Source organism: Vitis vinifera, chromosome 6 (genome assembly GCF_030704535.1).
Source record: "Vitis vinifera cultivar Pinot Noir 40024 chromosome 6, ASM3070453v1".
In the NCBI taxonomy this organism is placed as follows: Eukaryota; Viridiplantae; Streptophyta; class Magnoliopsida; order Vitales; family Vitaceae; genus Vitis; species Vitis vinifera.
The window spans coordinates 22,571,617-22,585,147 of NC_081810.1; the positions used below are offsets into that span (position 1 = coordinate 22,571,617).

General features: G+C 35.7%; 1 protein-coding gene across 2 annotated transcripts in view; it reads left to right on the forward strand.

Moving 5' to 3' along the window:
• Window positions 1–13,531, forward strand: part of LOC100241432 (DNA polymerase epsilon catalytic subunit A) — an 86,833-nt gene that overhangs the window by 16,189 nt on the left and 57,113 nt on the right. For both annotated transcript variants that reach the window (XR_786089.3, XM_002269884.5), the window contains exons 8-10: window positions 3,335–3,421; window positions 3,515–3,649; window positions 5,116–5,238. Coding sequence is in view for 1 of the 2 variants with exons in the window: in XM_002269884.5 (XP_002269920.2) it covers window positions 3,335–3,421; window positions 3,515–3,649; window positions 5,116–5,238 (345 nt within the window). In the remaining variant the exon portion in view is untranslated. The remainder of the gene's footprint in view (window positions 1–3,334; window positions 3,422–3,514; window positions 3,650–5,115; window positions 5,239–13,531) is intronic.

Here is a 13,531-nt window from a genome sequence, read left to right on the forward strand (position 1 = left end):
AAAAGAATTTAGTATTTTTGTTCCTCTCTTTTAACTATATTGCCCTATATTTCTGCCTCCATGATGCTTCTTTGAACATGACCCACTTACGAAATTCCTTGCTTGCTAACCTCCTTGCTTTAGTCTCTTCTTGAGAGAGGGGCCCTTCTCTCTCCTTAGAGTCCCAAAATCCCACTTGATTTAAAGTAATCCCCTTCCTAATAGACACATTGCCAAACACTTCATTGTTCCATGCTTTCATGTATGCTTTTAAAGCTTTCAACTTTGTAGCCAATATGAAGCTAGGAGAGCTTTGAAATTATCCACCAACCTCTAATGAAATCATTAAATCCTCCTTTAACCACATATTTTCAAACAAAAAAGAAACAACTCCTCTTCTCGGCTTAACCCCATCTAGCAAAATAGGTATATGATCAAAAATAGGATTTGGCAGAGAACTTTGAACCACTCTGTTGTGATTTCCCACCTCTCAAACACCAAAAAAGGGTCTAATCTTGAAAAATATTGATTATTCAACCCCCACACCAAGTGAACGGTGCTCCTAACAAAGGAAGATCACTCAATTCCTAACTCATCAATGATCTTTGAAAAACCTCCTCATGGCTGAAGACAATCTACTTCCACTGCTACATTCCCCTAGGAATCTTGCCATATTAAAGTCACCTCCTATGCACCACATTCATCCCACAAACTTTGCCCAGGAATCCTCCCTATCTCTCCCCAAGGTGGGCCTGTACACCTCTATGAAAGCTTAAACGAAGCCATCCTCCCAATTTTTGAAACTGCAGGAAATTGAAAATTCTCCTAATTCCATATCCGGAAGTTCCAGAATTCCGTTATCCCAGAAAAGCAACACCTCGCCAAAAGCACCCTTAGGACCCACAACACCCTGTTCCAAAAATTTGCATTGACAAATTCATTTATTAATATGTTCCAATTTACATTTTGTCCCCATTATTGGCATCTTGAATCATTATCTTGAGATGTGAAACTGTCAAATGAGTATAGAATAGTATTAAGTGACAAATGTAAGAATGATGATGGTATTTGTTTGTACCTACTGTTAGAATAGACCTTCATTTCTAGGAGTGATAAGTTATTTTTTGAGAACATGAATCTGGATGGGAGTTCATTTTTTTACAGTTATTTCTTTCTGATTCTTTGAGCAGTTGTTCTTACTTGGTTAGTTCTCTTTTCTGGTTCTTTGTTTGAGTGTTATTATTTCGTATAGTTTGGGAAAATGGTTTTGTTTGGAGGTGGCTCTTGGAAACTTGTAATTGTGGTTTGTCTTGTTGTTTAAGATGCATTTTGTTCTCAGTTGTTTGGTTGTTGATGTTTTTTTAAAGTAAAAATGAAAGCAGACCCTATTTTTACTTGGAGAGTTTTCAATGGAGTCTTAGAATGACCCTTGAAATATAGTTTCCCAACTTATCAATGATCTTTGAAAAACCTCCTCATGGCTGAAGACAATCTACTTCCACTGCTACATTCCCCTAGTAGGTGTTTGATGTCATCAATGAGCATTTTCATGGTGGTGTTTTAGAGAAAAATTATTCAGATTAGTCAGCCTAGATTGGGTTCCTCTAGGAGCATATGTGATAAGATGTCCATCTCATATAGAGGTTTGGGATGCTCCATTAGAGGCAAAGTCTTGTGACAAATCACTTGTCTCATGTCGATATGGAATGTGTGGAGGGAAAAAAATATTAGGATTTTTGAGGACATGTAGAGGACTTTAGAGACGTTATAGGATCTAATTCATTTCTATCCATCTTTCTAAGTCTCTTGTTTTAGGGCCGTTTAAGGGCATTCCTCTTAATGTTGTTCATCTTGATTGACATTCGGTGTGTAAGTCATAAGGGTTAGTTTAGATAGGAGAGGAGATAGTTTCGATTTCTATTCGGAGGAACAATGTTAATTCCTGATGAAGGGATGGGAGGTTTTTGTTGTATAGTCTCATATGGTTTTATATGTGTGTACAAGTGTTTTTAGTTTTTTAGAAAAGGTTTAATCTCCCAATTTTGTTATAAGTTTTTGTAAATCTAGGTAGGATTTCTTATCCTTTTCATGTACTTTCTGTATCCAATTCTAATACATTTTGTTTTTGATAAAAAAAAAGATATATCTTTTTTGATAGGAAAATAGATTTATTGATATTAGAGCAGGAAGAACAAGGATACGGAATTCTTTGTGAAGAAAAGAAAAACAAGAGAAAATAAGCTATGAGAAAAATATATCCTCTCCTTGTGTATAAAAATAGGAGGAAATCAGCTTCTTGACTAGCCATCTAGGAAGATAGGAAGTCTCTAATAAACTCTTGCAAAAAGGCACCCTTCTTTGGAGGCTTCAACCCTAATAACATATATATGCTTATAGCATCAGATTTTGTTTTTTGTTTTTTTAGTTAACACATACCTCATGGTCTTCTTGGATTCAAAAAGGGTCTTACCTTAATGGATAAGAGAAGAATTGAGTCTTCTGCCAATCCTTGAGAAGTTGACTAGAAAATTCAACAAGCATGGATTCATGATCCATTTTTTCTTAGGGAGAAGCAATATAACATGCCACATTAAGCTTGTGATGAATGATTTTGCAACTCCTTTTAGGGCATTGATTTTTTCTCTCTGTTTTTCTAATATACAAACATTGTTTGGATTGACTTATGAAAAGTCAAAATTTTTTTTCAAGCTCAAGAAGACTTGCATACCTTTTGGCTACCTTTGTTAACCAAAGCTCATGACTTGAAAAAGAGTTCAATATGGAGGTTAGGAAAGTGTTACTTCTTATAGATGCTCTATTTTGGCTTATGCAGAAAGTTTTTCCATGTTTAGTGGAACTTTTAGAATATTGTTGAATAACTAATTTTCCTAAAAGCTTAAACTTGCAGGATTTGGGCTTACAATGTATATCATACACTCTAATACCCTCCTTCATGTGTATCTTTCATTGGCCTTGCACATGGGCTTAATAAATTGGTTAAATAAACATGTAATGGTGAAGTTCGAACACTTGACTTCCCACTAAACAAAGCTCTAATACCATGTTGAATTACCAATTTTTCTAAAAGCTTAAGCTTGTAAGATTTGGGCTCACAATGTATATCATGCACAATAACAAATACTAATATTGTCCCTTAAAAATAATGGCTTTGACTTGGCCTTCAACTTCTGGCTGCAGTAAAAAACAGAAATCTATCCCAAATGAAGCCTTAGATTTTACTTCATTGCTGTTAAGCTGCCTTCATCTCTAGTGATAATTGCAATCTATTTTTTAATAGAATTATTCAGTATTGAAAATGGGAAGTAATTATTCAATTGCTTTGCATTTATTTCAGTGCGTTGGGGAAGATATAGAGGAGTTGGAGTATACTCCAAAACCTGAATTTGAAGGTTGTTTTAAAGTTACAAATGTAAAAAATGAGGTAACTATATTTTCATTGATTTAATTGTTTCAGACATTTTTAGTCTGTTATGCACATACTTAACTTGCTCTAATGATTTGGCCTTTGTTGCAGAAAGAGCTTCTTAGAATGTGGTTTGCCCATATGCGTGAGGTCAAGCCTGGAATTTATGTTACATACAATGGTGATTTTTTTGACTGGCCATTTCTGGAAAGCAGAGCTGCACATCATGGGTTGAAAATGAGTGATGTATGTATCCTATTCCTTTGACTTGTATTTTCTCACATCAGCCCTTGAGATTGGCCTTTTATTTTTTAAAGTCATCATGCAAGAATGTGTGTTAAGTTTTATTTTTTGTCCGTTGATGTATTTCATTTCTTTAAGCAAAGCCTTTAAATGGAATTTCAAGGCCATCTTAGGGATGAGGTAGTTTATAAAATGCTTTCAGACTCTACAATTTAAGCTGCAGCCTTGTCAGTTATTTGCCTCACACACCAATGCTTATTCAAAGATAACCATTTTATGCCTTGAATTCAGAGCTGAATGCTTCATTTCAGGATTCTTCCTGTCACAGTCTCAATTTTGTTTCTTTGTTTTGCTGTGACAGTGTGCTTCTAAAATGTACAAGAAAGTGTCTTTACTTGTTACTCTCTCTCTCTCTCTCACATTTTTATTTGTATAGGATTATAGTATAAAATAAAAACAGAAAGCCTTGTATTTTATGCCATGGCTCACAGCCGGGTTTGTTTGGTGGGTGGTGTAACTCAAAACCTTGCTTTATGTGAAAAAGAAAAATAGTTTCAGCAACACATAATGACACAGATAAGGGCTTTGAATATGCATTTTAGTGGTTAGGTATGTTTAATTGGTGCTTCATACGTACCTTAGCCAGAGTTGTAAATCCAGATTATTAATTTTTTTGCCTTTTCAGCCTCTTCTTTTTTTCCCTGTAAAGTTTCATGAAAGATGAACAACTTGCAGAATATTAAAGCATTATATTTTCATATGTGTTGCACAATACTCCATTTCCCAAACTAGAGCATTTAACTGCTATTGGATACTTAATTGTTTATGCCTTCCATATGTTCCAGTTTTATCTTTATTATTTTTCCTTCCAATGGCATACAAAATTCTTTTCCCTTCTCCCTTTTTTTGATAGCTAGGATTAATACAATACTTGTAGCTTTAGCACAATGTGGAGCTAGACATATGGTTTCTTTTGTAGGAGATTTTATATGAATTGTAGCTAGATTTGACTTTTTGAACTAATATACACTGATCCTCCTTTTTAATCAGACTTTATATAGAGGATTGTGTACTTCTTGGAAGGATTTCTCATCCTTCTTTGTACTTAATATTTCAATGTGATGAAATCGTTGTTCTCAATTTATAAAAAAAATAAAAATAACTGTGTAAAATTTCTGGTTCTTGAGTTATTTTATAGATCTTTGGGACCTTAGAAGTTTTGAAAGTGCTGTTAGAGTCAATTATGGAGCCTTTGTTCTATTCTGATTGAATGTTTGACACAAATGTAAACTTGAGTTTGATTTTTAAATTCTACAAGTGATAAGAAAGTTTTTACATCAATTTTGTTCTTTGATTTCCAGGCTTGGAGATATTCTCATTTCAATTCTCAGTTGGTGTTTCTTAAGTTTGAATTACATGGTACATGACTAAAATTATTATTTTCTATATTTCTTCTTTGTGGTTTACAGGAGGTAGGATTCCAATGTGACAAAAATCAGGGTGAATGTCGTGCTAAATTTTCTTGTCACCTGGATTGTTTTGCTTGGGTCAAACGTGATAGTTATCTCCCTCAGGGAAGCCAGGGGCTAAAGGTGCGGATCTCTAATTTACTTTTGCTTGTTACTAGTACCGTTTGAAAATTTTCCATCGCATAATGCCCCTTGATTCACAATTAGTGATCTTTCAGTTATTTAAGTTTGTAATATCCTTCCATTTTTTATTATCATGTTTGAGTAATAAAACAAGGCATCTATATATTTCACTGTTGTAAACCACTAATCCTTAAAAAAAAAAGGTTTTCTTTCTATCAGCATCACTAATTGATATGACAAATAATAGCAACACTTTATCTTTCTGCTAATATTTCATTAACAAAACTTGGAGGCAACCATATTAACAGACACTATATATGTTCCATTTTTAGAAAAAGAGAGGGTCCGCATGCATATAAGTAAATGAAATTTACTCTTTTTAATAAGAAAAAAAAGGAATTTTATGGGGACAAATAGGTATAGTGAAGTCCAAAACAAAAAACCAAAATACATGAGGAACACCTAAATGGCTCTATAAAAACAAAGAGGTAAAGAAAAAAAATTGATGAAAATAAACAAAAGTATAGGCAGCACAACTAGAGAAGGTGGGGATGCTCTAAGAAAGTCTCAAGTGATCTTGCATCTCTGGTTTCCAATCAATCGAGTAACTGGTTAGATGATCTGGGCCAGCAAGAAAGAGATGATGACTCCTGTGCTGATATCCTCCTCAACTAATAAAAGGATATCTAAGGAACTTAACCTTTTTGAGAAAGTTTAAGAAATAACCACCCACATTCTAATTCCATTATAGGTTTTTTAATCCCTAAATTGGATGCTAGAGTGAGCCCCTCCAAAAGTGTTAGGTGTTTTGGTTTCACTAGCTGTCTTGGATCTTATTGGTTTGGAAAAAGCACACATCATCTTTCCCTGGTAGAATTTAATAACTTTCTTATCAGCATTGATGCCCATAGGTGGAGAAGGAGTGGAAGAAAGAGACCCACACCCCAAAAAGAAAGAAGGATGGCTCATCGTACCTTTGAAAAGAGTTGCTTGCACCACCAAGGCTTCGTCAATGGGGGAGAGAGCGACCCCAACTCCTAATACTTGTAGAATAGGCATTAACAAAAAGGGACTAGACTTGAAAAAATTCAAAGGAACTTCCTTTGGGGAGGGGGCTTTGGTTAATAAACCCTATATGGTGAATTGATTTGTTGTTAGTTCAGAAAAACAAAAATGGGGTTTGGATTTCAAAAACCTTTCGATCTTTAACAAGGCTCTTCTGGGAAAATGGTCTTGGAGATTTGTGAATGAAAGGAATCCTCTTTGGAAGAGGGTAATTGTTGGTAAGTATGGGTATGACAATGGGGTGGTTATACGAAAGAGGTGAGAGAGAGGTATAGAGTGGGAGTTTGGAAAACAATAAAAAATGGTTGGGAGGATTTCAAAGATAAAATAAGCTTTAAGGTTGGTTCTGGGAATAGGGTGAGATTTTGGAAGGATAAGTGGTGCGAGGATATGCCTTTGAGGGATTCTTTCCCAGATCTTTATTCTATAACCTCTTCAAAAGATGCTTGAGTGGTTGATGTTTGGGATGGTGGTAGTGCCTTAGGTTTATTAGACAGTTGAATGATTGAGAGTTGGAGGAAGCATGTGTCTTTGTTGGGAAGCTACATGATTATTCCATCTCTTTGGGTATTGATGATATTATGGTGTGGATGGAGACAAAAAAATGCTGAATTTTCAGTTAAGTCTTTTTACTCTTTTTTGGCAAGTAGGAGAACGGAGCCTTTCCCTTATGGTTTAGTTTGAAACTCCTGGGCTCCTATAAGAGCTAGTTTTTTTGCTTGAAAAACAACTTAAGCCAAGAATTTGACTCAGGATTAACTTAAAAAGAAGGGTTGGAGGATGCTTAATAGATGCTATTTGCACAAAGCAGAAAGAAAGACCTGTATATTCTCCTTAATTGTTTGAAAGTTCATATTTTGTGGCAATTGATTTTGCTCTTTTTGATGTTGAGTGGATTATGCACTCTTTAGTGAGATGGATGCTCTTGAGTTGGGGCGGCTCATTTGTTGGCAAAAAAGGGAAAAAGGCTTGGAAGGTTGCTCCTTTATGCCTTTTTTGGTCCATCTAGAGGGAGAGAAATAAGTGAGCCTTTGAGAATTGTGAAAACTTGGACCAAACAATTAAAAGTTATTTTTTGTATCTTTTTTAAGATTGGGTTGGATTGTACATTGGGGATGGATCTATGTTGCTATTAGATTTTGTGGACTAGTTAGACTCTTTTGTGGGTAAAAAACGGAAAAAGGTGTGATGAGCTACTCTCTTATACTTATTTCAGACAATTTAAAAGGAAAGAAACCAAAAGATCGTTTAAAAATGAGGAGTGTTCTATTCAAGGACTAAAACACTCGTTTCTTTGTAATCTTTGGGCTTGGTCTAAGCTGTTTTAAAGTTGTGGTCCTCGGTTTATAGTAGATTTTGTTGGTTGGTTGAACTCATATTGAGGGGGATGTTTTTTTTTTTTTGTTGTCCCTCTATTCTTTTGGAGGTGTCTTTAAGCATTTGTTGTATGCTTCCTGTGTACTTTTGGTTGCTTTGTTGGCGATTCTTGTTTATAATATTCTCGCTTTACTTGTAAAAAAAATGAATTGCTTAACTCGATGAACTCTTAAGGCAAGTTGGAGTTATAACATTGCAACTTGGTTTTGATGAAAGTGGGAGGAAAAAACAAAGAATATCTGCATTTCTATGAGATTCCTTGCAACAAGGAAGAAAAAAATGCCTCATCCATGGTTAGAAATAAGAAATTTAAACTTAAGCACTTCTATAAGATTGGTGTCCAAAGCTCCATAGACCGCAATATGTCCCATCTTCTTCTCTTTGTTGTTGCCTTGTTGGTGTTTGGCAAGCAGTCGTGAGTTTGATTGTAGTGGCATCAAAATCTTCACTCGCTTGGTGCCATCTTCATAGCCACAAATAGTGGTGATGACTCACCCACTGAGGTGGGTGTATCTTCGGCCTTCTTACAAGTTGCAGATGCTTATATGATTCTAAATAGATTGGGTTGATGAAGGCAATGATATATAGATGCGGATTTTAAAAAATGGATATGAGTAGAAAGAGATTGGTTTCTATGAAAGAAATCAGATACAGATGTGGGTATAAAAATGGATATTAGTATGGGTATAAAAATGGTTATGGATATGGATATGGATAAGTAATAGGATATGAATATTGTCATATAATGTGAACTGAACTTTGTGAAGATGCTAACTACTTTGTGGTAAAGTTTAATTTTTCCCATATATCTTCATTTTAAAATACGTTAAGGCCTTTCACATGACATAGTAACATAAAAGGCTAAAAACAAAAAAAATAAAAATAATTATTTTTTATCTTTTATAGTTGCTTTATTTGGGTATGTTTGATAGGGAAAATATAGATAATTTTTTTTAAGATGACTTAATTGCTAAAAATAAAAACCTTTAACATATTTGTTCTTTTATCATTATTTATTAAAATGGTTGTTTTTTGACATTGGAAAAATAAATTTAATATTTTCAAAATGATTTATTTTTTTTCAAACAATTATTGATTTATCATCAAGCATATTCATTTTTATTATTTTCAAACAATCATATATCCTTTAAATAATTGTGTTAGTGATAGTAGAGTTTTCAATTCTTAATATTATCATAGGCTGATTCTAATGCTTGCTTTTATGACCATATGAACAATGTTAAATGCGATATTACTTTTTTTTAATTAGTTTATTGAGTCCATCCAATTATAATCATATATATATATATATATATATATATATATATATATATATATATATATATATATATATATTTTTTTTTTTTTTTTTTTTAAATTGGGATACTTTTATGATTATTTAAATGATGTTGGATGTGAGAGATGTTTGTTTTATTGGTTTGTTGAGTCCATATAATTATAATCATTTTTTTAGATAATTTTTATTATCTTTTAAGAATTTTTTGAGTTTTTTAAACTATCATATTGTGTGTACTGCCCAATACCTAAGATGCTGGGGAAGATTTACCTTGAGGCTTCCCTTGTTAGTGGCTGAAACCATGACTTTGAACCATGATGCATAACCATCCCATTTTGCCCATGGCACGACCATCTATATTCATCGTAAATTTTCCCTTTAGGAGGACAAACCCAAAAACAACATATTCTTCTAACCTTTCTTACAACTGACCTTCCAATTCAAAAAGAGATGAAGCTCAGGGAATTACTTTCTTTGGCACCCTAGCTTGGCGGGATTGGACTTTGATCGATTAGGGGATGAGGACACAGCTAGGTTGGAGGTAGCTTTTAGTGAAGAGGAGGTGTTCCTTGCACTGTGTGAGCTGAATGGGGACAAAGCCCTTAGGCTGGATGGGTTCACTATCGCTTTTTGGTAGTTTAGCTGGGATTTCGTGAAGGAGGAAGTTATGGGTTTTTTCAAAGAATTCGATGAGCGGGGGAAATTCATTAGGAGCTTGGACACTACGTTCTTGGTTTTATTACCAAAAAAAGGAGGCACTGATGACTTTAGAGATTATAGACCTATCAACTTGGTAGGAGGCCTTTGCAAGCTGTTGGCTAAAGTCCTATCTAATAGGCTGAAGAAGGTGGTAAGCAAGGTAGCGTCTCTGGCCTAAAACTCTTGTGGAAGGAAGGCAAATCCTTGATGCTGTGCTGATAGCTAATGAATCTATAGATTTGATGTTAAAAAGGAATGAGAATGGAGTGTTATGCAAGCTGGATGTAGTGAAGGCTTACGACCACATTAGTCGGAATTTTTTGCTCATTGTGATGCGAAAAATGGGATTCGGGAGAAGTGGGTAGGCTGGATAAGTTGGTGCATATCCACAACGAGTTTTTCGGTTTTGGTTAATTGATCTCCATCGGACTTCTTCAATAGTAATAAGGGATTGAGGCAAGGAGATCCCCTTTGCCCCTACCTTTTTATGATTGGGATGAATGCCCTTACTGGCCTCATTAATTGAGTTCAGAGAGCGGGTTTTTTATCAGGCTGCAGGGTTAGGGGAAGGGCAGGAGATGGGATTCAATTAACACATCTACTGTTTGCTGATGATATCCTTGTGTTTTGTGAAGCTTCCCAAGAGTAGATGGTCTATTTGAGCTGGATGTTGATGTGGTTTGAAGCCATTTCAGGTCTGAAAATAAACTTGGACAGGAGTGAAATTTTTCCGGTGGGAAGGGTTGATAATGTGGAGGAATTGGCTTTTGAATCGGGCTGCAAGGTGGGGGCGCTGCCCTCCTATTATCTGGGGCTTCCTTTGAGAGCTGCTCATAATTCGGTTGCTAGTTGGGATAGGGTGGAGGAGAGGTTCTGGAAGAGGCTTGTCATGTGGAAGAGACAATTTATTTCTAAAGGAGGGAGGATTACCCTTATTCGGGGCACGTTGTCAACCATACCCATTTACTACATATTTATGCTACGTATGCCAAGAGTAGTAAGATTGAGGTTAGAGAAAATCCAAAGGGACTTTCTTTGGGGTGGGGTAAAATTGGAGAAGAAGCCGCCTCATCTTGTGAAGTGGTTGATTGTTTGTTCGGATAAAAGAAAGGGTGACTTGGGTGTTAGATGCCTTTCTAAACTTGATAGAGCCCTCTTATGTAAATGGAGTTGGCGCTTTGTGGAAGAAAGGGGGCTCTATGACATCCAATTATTAGTAGAAAGTATGGGGTAGAAGAAGGGGGGTGGTGTATCCTAGAAGTAAGGGAGGGGTATGGTGTGGGGATTTGGAAGGAATTAGAAAGGAATGAGTTTTTATGAAAGACAAATTTGTATTTTCTGTAGGGAATGGAAAAAGAGTGAGATTTTGGGAGGATAGGTGGTGTGGAGACGAGATTCTAAGTATTTCTTTTCCTTCTTTGTATGCTTTGGCGACTTCCAAAGAGGCATGGGTGGCAGAGGTTTGGGATACTTTGGGGGAGGATGGGGGCTGGAATACACGCTTTTTGAGACCGTTTAATGATTGGGAGATGGAGATGGTAGAGAGATTTCTTTTCTCCTTGCAAAGGAAGAGAGTGGTTATTAATTTGGAGGATAAGTTACGGTGGAAGAAGGCAAAGGGTGGTAATTTTTCCATTAAATCCTTTTATAGTGCTTTGGAGGGTAGCAACACAGTCCCATTTCCGAAAAGTGTTATTTGGAGCCCATATGTTCCTACTAAGGTCGGTTTTTTTGCTTGGGAAGCCACTTGGGGTAAAGCTCTAACTTTCGACCAACTAAAGAAGAGGGCCTGGGCTCTCCCGAAGAGATGTTACCTTTGTGGGGCTGCCGAAGAGTCTATAAATCATCTTTTAATTCATTGCACTAAGGCTAGGATTTTATGGGACTTGTTATTTAACCTTTTTGGGGCACTTTGGATTCTTCCTTCGTCAATGAAGGAGATCCTTCTTGGGTGGCATGGGCAGTTTGTGGGCAATAAATGGGTGAAGGTTTGGAGAGCAGCCCCCTTATGCCTTTTTTGGACGATTTGGAGGGAAAGAAACAGGGTTGATTTTGAAAATGAGGATCTTTCGATCCAAAGGATGAGATATTCTTTTGTTAGCAATTTGTGGTCTTGGTCCAAGTGTTGTATTGTTGATGGACCTAATTCTTTATTTACCTTTTTTGAGTGGGTGGGCTATAGATGAGGTGGGTAAGTTTTTTGTATCCCTCTTCCTTTTGTTTTTAGCCTATAGGCGCCTGTTGTATACCTCCTGTATGCTTTAGGCTTGCCGTTGGGCGCCCTGTTTCTCTTAATGTATTTAATGTACTCTTTACTACGTCTTTGCCTATCAACAAAAAAATAAAATAAAAGATGACTGAACCCACATATTATTTGTCAGTCTCTTCTTATCCTCCAAATAATCCATATTAGAGTATGGATAGTGCACCTCCAGAGAACTAACTCTTTCCTCTCTGCCTAAACTGTTAAAGAGGTAACCAACAAACAACTGGTATCCTTAGGGGTTGGCTAGTGAAATCTTAACAGGGAAAGCAGGCATCTTCAGAACTCTAAAAGAAACATGACAATGATGAAAAATGATGGTCAACTAATTGTCAACTGGTAAAAATAAAACACATTTATCCAGTCTGATAGTCGTATATGACCTACAATGTTGAAGCATAGCATTAATACTGACCTTCTCTAAAGATTATCAACTACAAAAAGGATTTTGCCTCAAGGGAAGTTTTTGTTTTCCAAATAAATTAAGCCTGAAGTAAAGTAGTGAAATTTGCACTCAAGGAATTGAAATAAAATTTAGAAGAGAACATGCCTCCTCTATCCAGGGTTCAACATCTTACATAAGTATCCAAAATTGACAAGGGTATCAAGTTCTTCAGTTGGGGAAGTGAGGTGAGATTTCTGATGCCTCTATCATTAGGATTTCTCTGAAAATTTAAATTATGAGTGAGAGAGGAAGTATCATGACTTGAAGAATGCTGGTGAAACATCCAATAAAAAAAAAAAGAATGCTGGTGAAACAAGAACTTTTCCATCTTGAAATCCTGAAAAGGTGGTAAAATAGAATTGAGGTTGATCCCTCTATCAAAGGTCTCCCGGGAAACCTAGTTTAGAACCATCTTTAACAGTCTATCTTACATGATTAAGGAATAGGGGAAAGCTTGGAAAATAGCTTCCTGTTGACAATGATGGAAAAATCTAGTGGCAAGGTAGCATCCCATCCATTTACTGCAACCCAGATTCTCTTCTGATAATAGTGCCATAGGGACTTCTGTTCTAAGGGAAACCTCCCCAGTGACTTTCCAAGTAAAGCCTTGTTCTTCGTAGAAACACTCCTAATACCTACCCTGTTCTCAAGTTTAGGTTTATAGTCATTTTCCCAATTAACTAATGATCTCTACTAGGTTCCCTGTAACTTGATTCTCTTGGTTGTCCAATATTATTAAATTTTAGTATCAGTTAATTGGTGATCAGACAGCTTCTTATGACCTCCACTTTTCTCATTTATGATTTAATGTTAATTTAATTCCTCTAATTCATCTTACATCCTGTGGATGAGCTAAAGCCTTAATTAGATGTTTGTGGATTGTGGCTCAAGGTTAACATTTTTGTAATGTAGATTGGTAAACATTGGCCTCTTTAGAAATTAGAGATATTTCAATCCTTTTAATTAGGTTTGTTTTGATGATCAACTAACTTATCTGTAGTGAGAAAAACATACAAAATCATTTCAAAGTGGAGATTTAAAATTTCTGTTAGTTGTGATTTAGCTTTCATACTTAGGCACTACGTTAGCAACATTTGTATTAGTTATACAAAAAGTTTTATTCTATGAGGCTTGCATGTATTTATTT